This window comes from Biomphalaria glabrata, chromosome 1 (genome assembly GCF_947242115.1).
Source record: "Biomphalaria glabrata chromosome 1, xgBioGlab47.1, whole genome shotgun sequence".
Lineage (NCBI taxonomy): Eukaryota > Metazoa > Mollusca > Gastropoda > Planorbidae > Biomphalaria > Biomphalaria glabrata.
The window spans coordinates 70,532,676-70,551,420 of record NC_074711.1 but is presented as its reverse complement, the minus strand read 5'-3'; the positions used below and the strand labels follow the sequence as shown (position 1 = coordinate 70,551,420).

At 34.8% G+C, this 18,745-nt stretch overlaps 1 protein-coding gene across 1 annotated transcript; it reads left to right on the top strand.

Annotated features, from left to right (window-relative positions):
- The first annotated feature begins 2,232 nt into the window (after window positions 1-2,232).
- On the top strand, window positions 2,233-10,248 carry LOC106079910 (60S ribosomal protein L4-like). The gene is made up of 9 exons (XM_013241174.2): window positions 2,233-2,350; window positions 5,375-5,543; window positions 5,854-6,099; window positions 6,388-6,512; window positions 8,680-8,809; window positions 9,262-9,418; window positions 9,602-9,685; window positions 9,807-9,966; window positions 10,108-10,248. The coding sequence occupies exons 1-9, from the start codon at window positions 2,348-2,350 to the stop codon at window positions 10,207-10,209; spliced, it is 1,176 nt and encodes a 391-aa protein (XP_013096628.1). The 5' UTR covers window positions 2,233-2,347; the 3' UTR covers window positions 10,210-10,248.
- Window positions 10,249-18,745: the final 8,497 nt, after the last annotated feature.

The window sequence follows — 18,745 nt, the reverse complement described above, 5'->3', positions numbered from 1 at the left end:
ATTCACACTTTATTAATGGAGCCCAAGCCACTGGTAGGAATTTGTAACCTTTCTTGACTACGCTCTTGGAATTACATGCCTGCATTTCGCTTTAGATTTTATATCGAAAAGGAACGTTTTTTCGTCAAATCATCTGTTGAGGGGTTTTAAACTAAAACTAATTCAAAACCCCATTTAGCTACGATCATATAATTTGGTGACTGTAGTTTGCTTTAAAATAATATTGAAGAGAGAGGGTTTTTTTTAAACTCTAAACGCTCTTAAGGGAATTTTAAACTCAAAACCATCTGGAGGGGTTTTTAACTTTAAAGAAAAAGCCATCTGGAGGAGGGGATTTAAACTCAAAACCCCTTTGACTACGCTCATAGATTTTATAGTGTGTAATTTGCTTTTTTTTTTTTATATTGAAGAGGTACTTTTTAGCTTCAAACCCCAACTGGAGGGTTGGGGGGGGGGGGGTTAAACTCAAAACCCCTTTGGCTACGCTCATAAAATTTTGAATGTGTAATTTGCTTTTTTTATATTGAAGAGGGGGTTTATCGTAAATTTTGGAGGGGGTTTTAAAATCAAAATCTTCCTTAACTGTGCTGTTGGAATTTGGGGATTGTTGTTTGCATTTTTTTTTGTTTTGTTTTATAGAAGAGGGGAATTTAACTGCAAAAACCTCTGGTAGGGGGTTTAAAACTCAAAGCCCCTGGTAGGGGGTTTTAAACTCAAAACCCCCTGGTAGAGGGATTTGTATCTCAGAACCCCCTGATAGGGTTTTTTTAAAATCTCAAAACCCCCTGGTCGGGGGTTTAAACTATAAACCCCCTGGTACAGGGTTTTTAACTCAAACCCCTTTCGGCTGTGCTGTGGTAAGTGATGATTTAGTATTAAAATCTCACCTAAAATAAACACAATGAAAGCAAAAATTAGTCACTTAATTCCGTTCGGGGGGGGATTTCATTTCGGGGGGGGGGGTTGAACCCCAAGAACCCCCCCCCCTGGCTACGCCCATGGTGTTGGCTTGAAAAGTCTGAGAGGGCTTTCGCCTTCGAGTTCAAATTCAGGTTTCTCACCTTAAAAAATATACATTTAAAAAGAGATCACCCAGATACCCGTTCTTTCCCCCTCCCCCCCCCCCCCCCCCATTTCCTATTGGTCCAGACAAGTGATAGGAAATAGTGTATTGAGAAAGCTAAAAGCATGAAACTGCGCTATATAAAACAATAGGTAAAATGTTTTTAAACGCGCAGATTTATTGTTAGTCTAAATCTATTACAAATTTAATTACATGACTGATCCTAATAATTAATACAACTACACTTAATATAAGCTTTTTTTTAAGTTATTTTTTTATTTTGCTTGTTAAACTGTCTGTTCTGCAACATAAAGTTCAGGCAATGAAGATCATATTTCATCATGTCGACATATCATAAACTTTTTCCAAACTTTTTTGACATCGGAACTGATATCAGCAGCTTTTTTTTTTCTTTTAATGTTTTACATTGCTGAATTGAGCATATTTTATAGCTTCAGACTTCTGATCAGTGTGCGTTACGTTAATTGTGATGCTAAGCTGCCAAAGTAGGCTACCTTGCAGCCTTTACATCCCTGATAGGATATAGATCTACTACAGACTTTTCGGACACCCTATATATGTTCTATATGTGTCTACGTACGTGATTAGCTAAAACATGCTTTCTGAGCTATAGGTATAAGATATGAATTTAATATGGGTATTGCTGCCGTGCAATGTTGTAAGCCATATAAGGTGTTCTTTAAGTACTGGGTCATATTTGGATATCATCAAAAGAAGCATGTATGTAGATCGTAGCAGTAGATGTAATGTCTTATGTAATGTTAATTCTTTTCTTTAAAGACAAAATAAAATAAATTTAAAAAAAAATAGTGCGGTCCGACGAAACTAGCATGCTTATAGGCCTACGTTTTTTTTTTTTATAGCTGAATTGAAAACAAAAAACTGGAATATTTATCTCAATTTGTAATATTCCTTTTAATTTAAATTTATTGAAATTCCTATGTATACAACATGTTGCAGTCTTTTTATTTTTGTTTTAATAGTAGGCCTACCTACTCCAAAACCTGTTTTTTTTTTTGTTTTTTTTTTTTTTACTGTTTTTCCTTTAAGCATCTCTTCAACATAATTGAGGAGCCATCTCCCCAGTCATCGATATCGTTTATAAGTAATTTATTTTTTAAATATTTTAGTACATACTAGATATATACCCAATGCCGTTTTTTTTTTTTTGACGTGAATAGGAGTTGGCATTATTGGATCACGTGACATTCTGTACTTCCTTTTCCGTTTTCAACAACGTGGACATCGGGTGTGGAACTGAAAATGGTAAAAATATTTGTTAAATATTTCTGTCTTTATCTGTTTTCTGTAAGAATTTTAATACCTCCGTTTAGTGGAAAAAATACCGACTGGCTTCTAAACATAGAATCGAGATTAGAAGGGACTAGACTCAAGACGAAGTGATTATTTAATATTTAAACTTGACTTGGACTTGGAGGAGTTGGACTTACATTACTTAAATTTAAAATTAAAACTTGAAGTTGAACTAGGACAAAAGTTAAGCCACAAGAAGAACCCCTAATCATTATTTCTGGAGACCGTAAATAGTAATAAGAATATAGAGTAAAGGATGGTTGTCGGACACGCTTAGCCATTCTCAGGCCATTTTTAAGTTTCAAAATTAAAATTCATAACTGATAACTCCATAATGAATGATAATGGTCTAACCTATGAATAAACTGATGGTGTCAATGAATTCATCATTTTGTCTATAAAAATAGCTATTTTGTAATGTATCACTACGCATAGTTAAAATTAGATCTGATGTGAAGAGGGGTAGGTTTAGTTAGCGGAAAAAACCCGGAAGTGCGGAAGTAAAAAATGACCGATAAAGTTGAGATTGCGTTTTCGACTTTTTTTTGCATTGGCTTCACTTGCACATTTTTAACACTTATGTGTTATAAATGTGCAAGTGAGGCCAATTTGTTATCGATTACTTTAGACCATGGCCTATATAAAGCTAAATTACGGCTTTGTTTTAAAGTTATTTATAATTTTTTAATTTCTTATCAAAAATACTCATTTTTTGTTTTTAGCACTACAGGGTCCAGGAAAATGATCAATGATTCATTTTTTTTTCCCATGGTAGATATCATGCCTGGCTATAATTCTGCCAAGTTTTATCTCGATATCTCCGTCGCATCGCTCAAAAACTTGAAAATACGGCTTACCATTGGGGGCTATGGGATTTTCAGAATTTACTGAATTTTGATAAGAAAATTTCGTCATCAATGTAAAACCACTGGAGGCCATGTAAGGCCTAATATTCTGGATATATTCAAATAGATTTTATGTATTAATCGTCGTCGCATGAATTATAAAGCGCATTTGAAAAATAATTGTTTCAGACGATTTTGATCCCACTTTTTAAATATTTTGTTATTTTCTGCCATCAGAACGCCGCCATTTTGTCCACGCCTCTCTGACAATTCTTGTAGATCTAGACCCGATAATTTGTTTATTACATCAATATTTACATTTTAAACAAGTAAAGTTCATAAATATAAATGAAATTAGATTTGTGAGCTAGAAATTCACTATGAATACTAAATCTACTATTAAATTTCTTATTTAATAAGTAGATTTATCCTCTACGAAACTCAATTCCAGCTTTTTAACTTTTTGAGCGGGGGGTGTGTCTCGCTGGCTTAGCGAGAGAGACGCTCTCATGATGACTCATCTCTTTTGTTCCATGGCAACAATGTTAGGCCAAAACGACAAAAAAAAATTCATAACTTTCTAACTATTAGACATACAGTCATAATTTAAACACCATTGGAAAGTTCGATATAAGTATTTTAATGATGTACTAACGAAAAATTGTTTTTTCAAAGATCAATTTTTTATTTCCCCTCCCTAGTAGGTTGGGATTTCTGATGCGTAAAAGTTTTCGTCATGATTTTTGTCTCTGTAAAAGTTGTTGGCAGGTTTGGAGATTTATCTGACACTTCAAAGGAAATAGATGTCTTCTATATATTAAACATGTTATTATTAAGATATTTCATCCTTAATTTTATTATTCTGTACATTAGCACAACGACACAAGCCATATTATCACTTTTCCCACGCTCCACGCTTTCATTCTCGGCTTGTAACTGATGTCACACCATGGCCACTACTTTGGGCCTAGCCTAGCTTGTCGCGCTAGGGGAAAAAATCGCCTCTGTTGGGGGGTGGGGGTGGGAGAAGAGGAGGAGTATTCTCTCTAGTCTACCTACGGGGCACTTTTTTTCCCCAGTAGCACAGCTCCACTAGCCCAGTGCGTGCCTGTCTCACCTTGGCCTTTTTGGTACCAGTCAGATAATTGCTAGTCTCCTGCTCTCTCTCTCTCACCTGCTTTTTTTTTTTTTTTTCTTTTTTTTAGAGTAGAGCGTGTAATGGTATGCTTAGAGACTTTAAAAAAAGGGGGTGGGGGAGACTTCATGTAGTATACTCTTTTGATTTTGACAATCTCTTAGAATGTTGTTTCACACAATGGCCATTTTTAGCGCACCTATTCGATCAGTAATTGTAGGCTCGATGTCTACAATGATATTGCTATTGTGACTTTGTTTATTTTCCCCATATTTACTGTCAAGTTATTTCCCTTTGATTTCTAGCGTCATATGACATGTTTTCTTATTCAGAAAAGGTAAAACTTTTGGCCACCCCCTATTTACATGTTTAAGTGGGAGAGTCTGGGTTGTACAATTTATGTTTCTAGTGTCTATTTAGAAGCATTATATCTGGGTTTTAATTGGCTAATGCATCTAGGGGCTTAAAAATTGTCTTAGCTCCAGACCATATCTCGTTCTTCCCCTTGGGAGAAAAAAAGCTAAGTTTTACAGTTGTCTACTTTGACCCCAGATAAAATTACTTTCTCTCAATATAAAAGGGAGCTGTACGTGTCGGAAGTGTGACAAAATAGTCCATGCGCAATATTTATGCGGAAGTTGGGTAGTAAACATTCAGATAAAGAAGATTTAATAATAATACATCGAGGTGGCCGATATGCGAGATGAAACCCGGGTGTCTGACAACCATCCTTTACTCTAGATCTAGATCTATTTTATGATTCATTTTGATTGGCAATATGTGATGATTACCTGGTCCGTGTTACTGAATTTGTGTGATGTTTTTTTTTAACCATTCTGATATTGCCAAATACAGAATTATTTAAAATTTAACTTAATTTAAAAATCTTGTAAATGTAAAACAAGTGTAAGCTGTAAGTACTGTAACTGTGATAGTATCTAGATATTGATTTAGACATGATAATCAGGTTTACATGTTGTTTTTTTTTTTTTTTAGGCAGCAAGGCCACTTATTTCAGTTCACAATGAAAAAGGTGAAACTACAGAACAGACCATCTCTCTACCTGCTGTCTTTAAGGCACCAATTCGCCCTGATATTGTCAATGCTGTACACTTTCAGATGCTAAAGAATACCCGTCATCCATATGCAGTTTCTGTAAAAGCTGGTAATTTTGCTTTTATTATGGTTATTTTCTGATGTTTTTAAACATTGGCATTGTTGGCTTCAATGTCATGTACATCTAGGTACTTGGAAATCACATGACATTAAAACCCAGTCACATATTGAGAAGGTGTACTGTTTTTAGATTTTACAATTAACATTCACTGGCAACACATGATGATAATTTGGTCCGTGTTACTGAAGTTTATGATGCTTTAACCTTTCTGACGCTGCCTAAAGATACGATTTTGTATGTGTCGTCTAAAACATTTCTATAAACATTTCATTTAAATGCATTGTATTTAATTTTATAGGTCATCAGACATCTGCTGAATCATGGGGTACAGGTCGTGCTGTAGCTCGTATCCCAAGAGTTCGTGGTGGAGGTACCCATAGATCTGGTCAAGGTGCCTTTGGTAACATGTGTCGTGGTGGTAGAATGTTTGCCCCAACTAAAACATGGAGACGTTGGTATCGCAAGATCAATACTAACCAGCGTAGATATGCTATCACTTCAGCTATTGCTGCTACTGGAGTGCCTGCACTTGTCATGTCAAAAGGTAAGGTAAACTTACTGATATTTCAATTTCCTCATACTTGTATTTTTCTGAAAATTTTCTATGGTATTTCAACACATTAAAGTCAGTAAATATGTGGTTTGTGATATTGACCAGGTTAAGCCTTGGTCATTCTGATTTTGACTTTTGTTCTTTAAGCTTGTCAAAATAAGATAGTTTTAGTTTTAGAAAATATTTTTGCTTGCAGATACTATGATTACAGTTTAAGACTATAAATGTACTGGTAATAAATAATCGTACATAATACATTTTCTTTTTCTACTATTTCAGGTCATCGTATTGAGGAAATCCCTGAAGTTCCACTTGTTGTCAGTGATAAAGTTGAGGAAATTAAAAAAACTAAAGAAGCTGTTCAGGTTTTGAAAAAGTTGAAGGCTTGGTCTGATATTGAAAAGGTACTTACATCTTATCCTTGACATTGACAGGGTTAGTAGCCAGCTTGAAAACCTGGAAAACACCTTGAATTTCATATTAAATTCAAGGCCTTGAAAAAGCCTTGAATTTCGTAAGAAATGGTGAAAAAACCTTGCATTCTTTCCCTCCCGATACCTGGTGTTTATTTTCGTTTTTTTTTTCCCGGTTACATTGAGCTGACCATTGCAGTGACGACGCGTCTACACCGCCTTTCACCCACTTGTGAAGCGCGACCTCGTGATTGAAAACGACCTTGGCTCAAGCAAGCATTTCACTTAGCACTATTTTCCTTTCACTGTTACGACTGAAGACGTGCTAGATCTAGTCTGTAGTGACTGTTGTCTATAACTAGAGCAATTAGCAGCCTAATGTGAAGGCTACACCCCTCCGGGCCCTCCCTCGCCGAAAATCTTCTTGTTGTAACAGTAAGAGTGACTTCGCGTGGAAAGTCCGTATATCATCTTATCTTTGTGTCTTTCTGAGTATTTTATTAGATTTTGTATTTGGAGATTATGATTCAGTGTTTAAGTATAATTGCTACTGCTACTTTACTTTTGAGTCTTCTCACTATCTATCCTTCTCATCTAGCTAGAAATAGTATCTAGATTTAGATCTAAGTTAGATCTAGTTAAGATAATTCGCGCTTAACCTGAAAACTCCGTGAATTTTAGTTAATTTAAGGATCTAGATCCAGGTACATCTAATCATCTAATGTCTGGATTGCTCTAGAAATACGCTAGATTCTAGATTTACGCTAAATCACTAAAATCTAGTGAAGAAAATTCTCTCACAGCCGTTAAAAGTCCGAAGTTATAGTGACATTGAGTTAGAATCTATAGAGTCTAGATCTACGATAGATTCAGTGAAGATAATTCGCACACAGCCGTGAAAAGTCCGCCAATTTAGTGACTTAATTAGATCTAGACTGTAGAAGCAGTGACAGCCGTGAAAAGTCCGCGAATTTAGTGACTTAGATCTAGACTCTAGATTTACGGTAGATTCAGTGAAAATAATTTGCACATAGCCGTGAAAAGTCCGCGAATTTTAGGGACTAGATTTATGGTGATTCAGTGAAGATAATTCGACAAAAGTCCGCGAATTTAGTGACTTAGACTTAGATCTAGACTTAATTTACGCTAATCCAATAGAATAGAGTGAAGATAATTCTCTCACAGCTGTGAAAAGTCCGCGAATTTAGTGACTTAAATTAGAGTCTAGATCTACTGTAGATTTAACTAAAATATTTCGCACACAGCTGTAGAAAAGCCTGTAGAGTTATTTTGGTTGTAATTTACTTAAAAGTGATGGAAAGCAAGTCAACTGCTATAGTAAGAATGAAATATTATTTTTACAAATCTATGTCAATTTAAGAAAATTTCTAACTTCAGATTGCGACAGTTTTAGCTGAATTACATCTCATATTTTTAAAAAGTTATTCTTCTGTAGTGCAAGCTTGTTTGTGTTTTCTAATGTATTAAAAAGTTGCATTTAAATGCTTAGGATACACTAGAGATGAATTTTTTTATTTTTTTTTTTTGGATGTATGATTTCAACTTATCAGCATACATTTTAATGTGGGTTTTTAAATTTAAAATTTATATATATATATATATTGTTCTTTTTACATATTTATGTCATATGTATGTAAATATATATATATACATATATATTGCTTGCTATGGTGCGATGCATACCTTGAAAATCTAAAACTCTACCTTGAAAACCTGGAAAATCATTCATGAAATTGGCTATGAACCCTGCATTGACTAATATCCTTCTTTTGTTGCTGTAGAGCCATGTAGTAAACTTGACTTCTGTATAAATAATAATAAAAAAAAAGTAAATCCTACATTGTTTTTTGATTGATGGGGGGATATTTTTTTTACAGTATGCTTTTATGTCTTGTCATGCACAATGAGGGATGCATATTTATGTAACATACAACTTGGAAAGTACATGTAGTTAGATGTATTGGGGGTGGGATTCATTTACAAGCTATGTGCAAAAGTAGACTATTTGGCAACCTAATATTTCTGATCAGTGTTACAAGAAAAAAGTCAAGTGAAAATGAAGAACCTTCTTTTTAAATTTGTTAAACCCTGAATTTTGTTTGGGCCACTACATTTCACAACTATTACTTACCTTTAGGTGTACAACAGCAAACGGTTCAGAGCTGGTAGAGGCAAGATGAGAAATCGTCGCAGGATTCAGCGCAGAGGCCCATTGGTGATTTACAACAAAGACAATGGGATAACTAGAGCTTTTAGAAATATCCCTGGTTGGTCTTTTTATTTTATTCATAAAACAAGTGTCTGGGTGAAAGTAGTCTAGGATAAGGGCATTATTTTATGCATATTGATAGATGTAGCTTTTTTTTTTTTTTTTTTAACAAACAAACAAAAAAAACATATCACTCCTAGGATTAGAAGGGCAATTAGCATTTCCGTTTATCTAAATTTTAATAAAAATGGTTCAAATGTTAATAATATCTGCATAACTTACATACATAACCTTACAATTTATTAGTTGCTTTGATTAAATTATTAGATAATGAATTTGTAGCATTGTCTTACGACGACAACAGATGATGAAAACTTTGGTCCGTGTTTCTGCATTGTGATGATATATACCTTTCTGATGTTGCTTATAAAAATCATGTTGTTTTTTTTTTAATTTATTTGTTTAATTTATTTATTTTAGCTTTTTTGTCTTAATTCATTTTCAATTAAGGTATCACACTGATCAGTGTGGATAGACTAAACTTGTTGAAAGTAGCACCTGGTGGTCATGTTGGTAGATTTTGTATTTGGACTGAATCTGCCTTCAAAAGACTTGATGATATCTATGGAACTTGGCGCAAAGAGTCAAAAGAGAAAAAAGGATACAAGTTAGTTTTTTTGTTTAAATTACTATTATATCAACAAAATAGGCGCTACATTAGGATGATAACATGGTCCGTGTTTCTGACAGTTGTTGATGTCTTTGCCATTCTGAATGTATACTTTCATAATTGATTGATGATGTAAACTATCAACTGCTCATTAATATTCTTTTATTGCTTACCTTACAGCTTGCCCATGCATAAGATGGCATCATTTGACCTGGCCAGACTTCTCAAGAGTGATGAAATTCAGTCTGTTTTGAGAGATCCCAAGCAAGTTTTTGTATAGATATATATTTATATATGTAAAAGAATAATTTTTTTAGGTTTAGATAACTTTCATGAAATTGTAAATAATAGTTAAATGTAACATGAATATTTTTCTCTACATTAGGAGAGACATCAAGCGTAGAATTCTGAAGAAGAATCCTCTTAAGAATTATCGGGTCATGGTCAGACTTAATCCACATGCTAAGCATGCTAAGAAACTGGCTAGGCATACTGAATTGATGCGCAAGAGAGCCAAGGAGGAGCAACTCAATAAAAAACGTGGTGTAAGTTTATTTAATATCTGCTTAATTTCCTATAGTAAAGGTATATGTCACTAAATTCAGTTTGTAATATGTAAAATGTACTTTTGATCTGTTGTCAATATGGTACATTTCAAATAAGATCTTTTCCTTTTTGTTTTTCAGATTAAGAAGCCACTTGAGCCTCTCCCTAAAGGCAAGGCTGCAGCTAAGAAAGCTAAACGTGCTGCCAAGAAGGGAGTGGCAAAGAAGCCAGCCAAAAAATAAATTACAATTTTTAAAAGTGAAATAAAAGTTTTCATTATACATTGCCATTTTTGTATTTATATATTTGTAATAATTTTGCATCTATGTTAAAATCGACTGATACATCAGACATTATTTCAATCTTAGTTGCTTATTTATCAAATAAATTTGTCCAAGTATTCTTCCAGTATTAACATAATTGCCAACATCAGTTTAAAAGAATGTTAAATAAATGATCAAAAGAAATCTGTAGATGAACGCATTTTTTTCCCTGGGGAAGAGTGGAATTTACCTAATCCAACATTTGAAGATATTTATATTTTACATCTGAGTCATTGTTTTAATTTATGGAATCTTCGTTTGTTTTAGTTGAATCTCAGGTACCCCTAGATGTTTATTTCAAATTAAGGTCATGAATTTTCAATGCATTTTAAACTGCTGTCAAAAGTACCAGTTTGGGAAACTGGCAAGATTCTCAAATCCTTCCATACTCTGTTAGATAAAATTACTGCCAGAAGAAAGGGTTAGCAAACAAAATGTTTTTTCCTATTGGTTCTTGTCTTCGCAAATGTTTGGTAGAAAATCAATCTACAATTATTCACACATTTAGACAGCAAAAAATCCGGCGTAGTCTTGGCACTGATACTGGTATAGACAAATTAGTTGCGGCTAAGATGGCTACAACTTTTTGGAAACTGTTTTAATTCCCAGAAGCCAGTTTGTGAATTGGATCTAAGATTTTTGACAGCTTGAGCTAAATGCAAAACATTAAAGCTTTTCAAAGAGAAAGAACTGCTATTTATCCCAAGATGGCAGAATTTACCTTCCTTTTTTTTACTATACCGGTATAAAACAAAATTTACTTCTAATTGAATTGGTTAATTTTTGGATTGATTTTTAAAATGCCAATGACTATGAATAATTATGCGAAATTTCAACTTGATGGCTTTTTCTGCATCTATAATTCTATATGATACCAATTACCATGCAATCTCTTAACATGATAATTTTGGTTTCAAAATACCGTTTAGTTTCGGAAGAGAAAGCATCTTATGACCTGTCGATTCTAACAAGCTATCATTGTTTAACAGTTTGTACAGCGAAAAGCCCCAAAAAGTGGAGTTCCTTGACTGAATGCACCGACTTAGCAATTAGTTGTTGTTAGTTGTTATGCAAGTGTTCTGGCTTTCCTCCATAATTAATAATTACCTTCTAACTCCAGAAGGATTTACAGAAAATTATCTAGTTTGTTGATTTTTTCATGCAAATGTTTCTGAATCATTAGTAACGTTGATTATTAAAGGCAAAAATCTTACAAGCAGAACAATTACAATACAGTACATAGTCAAACAGCCAATAGTAAGGTAATATGTTTCGGAACAAAAATAAGGCTTAGAGCCGGACGGATCCGTTAGTGGTACGGTATATATAGTCTATCCCAGTGATTCCCGAAGTGTTCTATATGGACCCCCATTGGTCTATGTCACGTTGTTGTTTTAGATAAAGATTTCCAAGGGGTCTACGAAAGTTAAAAAGGGAATTGGGGGTCTATGAGATGTGCACGGGAGTCTATGATAAAGAATCTCAATTCAGCATGTCATGACTTAAATTTTGACAATTGTAATTTTTTTCATACACACCATTTTTGACTTGTACCTTAGAAAATCCTTAAAATTTTTATCATGCTGATTGAATGAAATATTGTTTAATTTAATAACTATATTTAAATAGTGTAGTTTTGTCTAGTTATAACTTTAACAAAAAGAAATGTAGACTGTACAGTGTTAAGTATTTGAAATTGAACTTCATTACTTCCTTGTCAAACAAGCGAGTGTTAATGTGACATTTTTTATGATGCTATGAAACCAATTAAGCTGGTGAATCATTTGAGATGATGCCACCCTGATAGAAAGATAAAGTTCAGAATACACCCACAAAATCTCTCTTTGACCTGACATTGAGAAGATAATTAGTGAGTGCTTTATACTTTATCTCTTTACTTACATTAAAATACTGAAAACGTAACGCGATATGCAAATTATTGATTTTACCAGTCGTTGAAGAAATTGTAAAAACTCTTACACAAACTTATATCATTAAAAGTGAGTTTTATGGCTGGTGTCTTGTTTTGGGCCTTTTGGTGAAGAATGCAATTTTGAAGACATGGTCGGCATTCTCTGGTGACACTCCAAAAGGACAAATTTCAATGGTCCCAATTTTGAGCTTCCGGAACATATGTTTTCTGATTGTGATGCTGCGGTTCTGATGTGAAAAATTATAGGTGTCATCTTTCTTGTATATCAAATGAGACCTTGTCCATTTCTCGTTTTTACAATTCACTATTAGTTTCTTCATTTCTTCCTGACAGAGTGCAATGTTCAAGTGTGTATTTGTTTTTTCACATTTGGCAAACCTTCTATTTCAACATTGGAGAACAGTGTTCTTACTGTTGTTGAGCTTTACAAGGTCACACAGTTTTGTACAAAATCTTTTGGGTGTTTCTTCAGATTATGTGGATAATTACAGCCTAGCCCAAACCTCCCGACGGGAAATGCGAGCAGGCAAGGTGACCACCGAACGTCAGACCAGGCCTCATGATTTGTTTTATTTAATGAGTTTGTCAAGCTTTGAAGGACTATTTTTATATTGGTCACGAAAAAAAATTAACTGTTTGTCGTACTTTGCTGATTAGCAAGCATGGTAGCTGTTAGATCCAGTGCTCCTATTTCTTCTCTGTGGTTGTCATAGAGCTCATTAGTTACAATGAACTTTATTTTTAAATTATTTTTTTCTCCATTGGGCCATTCATTGAGTATTCCAGTTTCTCCGTTTGTGGTGGCTGTCTGAGAACCATCCAAGCAAACTCTGACCCATTGGTTGTTAGGGCAATGGATTTGTAGAAGAGTTTACTAAATTCTTGAGCTCTGTTGGAATATTAGTCGAATATTTCTTTCTTCTTATGTAAGTCTTTGCAAAAGCATATTTCTGCAAATAGCACATTTCCCTATACAGCTGGCTGAGTCAACATTGTCTGGTAATTTTATTCAAATTATTATGGTTCAATAAATCCATGAAAAACTGCTTTTTGTGAAAACATTTAATATGATACTTAAGGCACATTAATATTTAATGTTTTGAGAAACTACTTCATAAAACAACAAATCCCTATGTGAAAAAGTATCTCCGTAGCAACGGATGGTGAGCTTGCAAACCTTTAAAAACAAAAAAGTTCCCAATGTGTTAGGTGATTCACCACCGTTATTGTATGCTATACTTATTAACTTTTATATAATGGGTTTAAATCTGAATTTTGTTAATAAATTTATAAAAAAAAAAAATTCAACTTAAAATGTTTTTTAAATTACTTTTTACTCCTCGTGTCAGTGGTAATAAAATATTTTAAACAAAATATGTAATTTGAAACATGAATTTAAAAAAAAATCTATATAATTTAAGCAGGGGGTCTACGGAAAACCAGAAAACAAGGCAAGGGGTATAGGAGACAAAAAAGTTTGGGAACCAATGTACTATTGTTTGTTTATATAGTTTTCAGACCATTGCACATACATGTATAAATAAAATACATTAACCCTAAGCAAGAATACATACATTTTTTCGATACGTTATCAAACTTTATATATTTTAAAGAGAATTAGGCGTACATATATAATTTGACACATGGGCATAGCCGGTGGTTCGGGGGGAGAGGGGATTCAAACCATCACTTGCCCCAGACCTCACTGCCTCCATGCAGTCAAAAGAGCAAACAAAAAGCAAACTACAGTCACCAAATTTCATGAGGGGTTTTGTGGTTACACTCTCCCTCCAATACAAAAACTAAATCAAAACTATAGTTACCATTTTCTACCAGTCACTGGACAACATTATTTAAGTGCAGTAAATAGCAGATTTGGTTTTTGAATTTTTTAGCAGAAGAGTAGCAGGCTAATGCACTGTAGATACCTCAGAATATGCATTTTTAAAGCTTAAAATACCGGAAATAATGATTGGATCGGGGCTCCTCCCTGGACCCCGCCGGGGGGACCTCACAGCGCTCCCCCAGATTACTTAGCTGTCAAGGGCTGTGTGTACCGTCTTTACACTAACTAAAGGTAGGGCCTAATCTGGGATAGAAGAAAACTTCATAGAGAATGAAAGGTCATTTTGTAATGAAGATTAATTACATTATACACCCACGCTCATATATCTTGACTACGCCCATGATATAACATGCCTTTTGAGGGCCGGTTTATATGGTAATGCTCCGGCCGATTTTGGTACATAGTCCACCCCTGCATATACATCTTATAATATAAAACATAAAGTAAGGCGTATATATGTTGGCCTATGTAAGTCCCAGTGACTATATCAGTGATACTCAAATTAAGACCCGCGGGCCGCAGCTAATATATGGTATAGTTACATGGTATATATAGTAGAGTAGTAGAGTCACTATTGCGGAGCAGGCATGTTTGCGGAACAGCTCGTCGAAATTAGTTAAAATCTACTTTATTTTGAAATTTTCTGCTAAACTACTGTAACGGTACTGCGAATGGTCCATTTCTCTACATTTCCAATATAAGGATTTTCCTTTCACAGCAGAAAATTAATTTTGACTCCAGGTTAAAGTTGACAGGTGTGGAATCGTCCATTATTTTTCACGTACCAGGAGAACCGCATAGGTCAGGGCTTAAGACTTTTTAAAAATGATAATGACACATCACCTGCATGATACACCTATTTTTCGGTTTATAAATGGATGTGGAAAAACTTCATTTCATAGCCATCTACCAGTAATTTAATTTTAAAAAAATCGGGAGGTGTTTACCCAGTTTTTACCTTTTTAAAGATAGTCACAATTGTGGAACACTATAGATGTCATTTATTTGACTTGCGCATTTAGCTTAATATTTACATAGTGATTTAGAATCTTAGATTATCGGAATTTAAATATGAGTTTGTATTTGTATACATAATTTAAAAACATTTAGATAATAAAATGACATATAATATATAATTTATGATTACCAGACGTCCAGCAAAAAGAGGACAAATCATAATATCAAATAATAGGCCTATCATATAGGCCTATATAATATTAATATAACATGGAAAATAAAATCTTGAAAGGAAAATCAGGGTAGTGTGACACAGGGGCGGACTGGCTATATGGGCAAACGGGCAAATGCCCGGTGGGCCGGTGCCAAATGGGCCGGTCTGGTCGCGACCAAAGAAAAAAAAAAACTCAATGCAGACAACTTAAAAACAAAAGTGACAGCAGCAAGACACAAAGGCCCGTTTTTTTTTTGTGTAAATTATTGTTACAATTAATTTTGTGTACGTATTATCATTTGTAAAACGTTAGACCGTACTTTCTGCTATGCATGAGCGGCATGGCCTTCAACACTACTTTGATGTCTTCGAGACTGTGTTTGGCCTGGTCGTTTTGCTGGTCGGCATGGGCCTTTGATGGCACTGCCGTTTTTGTTTTGCTCCTTCCCTCACCCGTCTTTTGGTGGTTCCAATGAAAGTTAACGAAAAAGAGGGATGGGAGAGGTTAAGTAAGAAAACATTGATATAATGCGTCAAAAGGGAGACAATTAGCTCTTTAACAAAACGTTTATAGAAGTTAACTTAACACATACACACAGCCGCGAAATTGCATACATCCCAACTTATTCACAGCTCAATATGGGTATAAAGCTCTACTTTCTGCGATTTGAAAAGAAAAAGTAGCCTAAGTTTCTTGTTGTTATTTGTAATAACATAGATCTAAAAATACTATACTTAAGCCACTTAAGGCTTACAAAAAAAAATATTTAATTAAAACATAAATCTAAATTTATAGACACTGGTAGAGGTATGATATTATGATTAATGGGAAACTTATGCTTATGCTTAGTATGACGTCATTAATAATGAAAATTATTACAATAATTAAAATAATTTATATTTATATAGCGCTGTCACATACGATATTTAATGAAAGGAGATTTAGAATCATTTATATTTTAAATAATATATTCATATACAATTGAGAATGTACTAGGAGGAAGCAAGAGCTTTTCACATTTAGAAGTGCCTCTCTAACCGTTCTGCTTTCTCTTATCTTGTAAAAGAATATCTATCTATCTATCTATCTATCTATCTAATATATATATATATATATATATATATATATATATATATATATATATATATATATATATATATATATATATATATATATATATATATATATATTGTTATAAACTTGGTGGTGGTACAGATGGGGGTAGTGGTGTGTGTGTAGTCAGCCGACGCAAATCGCCCCAGGCCAGCGCTAGACGAGCGGTCAACCGTGACGAGCTACGAGCGGTCATCCGAGTCGAGTGTAAACAGGACGGTTCGAGTAGGATCGGCATCGTGAACAGAGCTCAGGAGCGTCACGAGAGTTGTAGTCATCTGACCACCTAGAAACGTCGAGCGGCGTTCTGTCCGGTTCGAGAAGGCCAGTAGGGACCCTATATAAGAGCGGAGCTGTCGCAGTCAAGACGGTTCAGAAAGGAGGTTCACGACAAGAGTTCAGAACACGGTCGACTACAGCACAGTTCAGCGGTGTGGTTCTGTACGGAGCATTACGACGGTTCAGTGCGGAGTACTATCAAGTACAGTTGAGACGAACGGCGTCTTGATCTTGGTCTGTGATCGAGTCCGACACAACGAGCCTAGTGTGTGAAGTCAGTCCTGAACTGTTGAACCCAGTGCAAGCCCGGAACGAGACGGAGAGGCCAGTGCAAGAGTTGATACGGCGGAACGGTGTTATCGCAGAGCTATTTGTACAGTGTACGTGCTGCCAATTGTACAGTATTGGCTGTTATTTATTCAACTATTAAAGTGTTACGTTACTTTGGAGCCCTGAGTTGTCAAGTACTTTAAGTTGGTGGTGTATGGTGCAGTTTGCAGAGAGCCTGGATAGTGAGATTCGTAACAATATATATAGGGGAAGGTGGGGTGAAATGTCACAAGGGTAAGTTGTCACAAACACTATATCGATATAATGTGATGCGCTATCAAAAATGTGAAACTACAGCTGAGATGTTTACGGAAACATTTACAAATAGTTATAAAATGAAGTCGATACCTTTTCGCATTTTAAAATTATCACGATTCATTGTTTTTGACTGTTCGGAAAGTGGAATTTTATTTTTGTGTAATTTTGTTGAAAAACACTTATAATTTTGAGATGATTGTCTAACATTACACTGTTTCATATCTCTGTGTATTAGTTACACCATGGTTACACAATGAAATTAGTTTTTTTCAAAAAGCTCGACCCAATAAAATGTTATTAAAATAAATGTTCTGAAAATTGTTGTGGGGCAAGTTGTCACACAGGTTGGGGTAATTTGTCACAGTTGTGACAACTTGCCCCAATGAAGATTAAGCATTTTGAAAACAAATTTTAATATTAATATTTGTTTATTAATAATTATTTGTTTTATTGATTCCTTTTTATGATGATACCTAATAGATACCTAAATAGTATTAAGCGACTTTCTCTTTAAATAATGCTGTTTACAAAGGTTATGCCAGCATCAACATACAGAAAAGATGTTCTCCTAGCGCAACATTTATTTTAGGAAAGTTACCTAGTCCTACTATTTAGATATGTTGGAAGTGGGTGCATTGCTGAAAGAATTGAAGAGATATTTTACAAATATTATATAGAAAAAAATAAACATTATTTTGAAGAAAAACCTACAGCTTTTCTTGTTAGGTCCAAAACTTTTCAGAACCTTCACATATATATCATTATTTCACGACGGCCAGTCAAGGAAACTACTACAAGAACAAAGTCTTGACTTAATATGCTATTTCTTTTAGACATAGCAAGATATGGTGATTTTTTAAATGTGTGACATTTTACCCCATGCCTGTGTCAACTTACCCCGGTGTGTGGCAAATTGTCACAACCTCAACCCAGCCACTTTTTTGTTGTATAACTTTGATAAATAAAGAGATAAAGTTTATTTCATTTACTCTAATTGTTGTCTGAATGTTTAAGTTACAGCATGTTAAGTTTGGTGAGAATCAATGAATTCTAAATATGTTTAAAACATCCAAATCTGAAAACTGTGACAACTAGCCCCACCTTCCCCTATATAGTTTCTTCCATCGTGGTTCGATGATGACCACTTTGTCATCCAGGGGGCTGAGAGCTTTACACTGGGGTTTTATGTCTCTTCGTGTGGCTGGTGAGACCTATGTGAGCCCGGAATGTTTGGCCGCACACTAGGCAGGTTATTCCAGCTGGAGCTAGTGTCATTGGCCTTACTTTTCTTCTCTGGCGTTTTGCGTTTTTCTTCTGCCAGCATTGTTCTCTTTTCCTCAGCAACATGTGCGCCGGTTTTCACAGCGCGACGTCATGATGCTCTGTCATGTGCCTCTGTCTCCCAGGGTGTCCCTGAAGCGATTTCTTTGACCACCTTGCGAGCGCTTTCCTTCGCTTAGTTGGCCATACCATAGTCGTTTAGGGATGCGGTGGTCTTTCATTCTGCATACGTGTCCTGCCCAT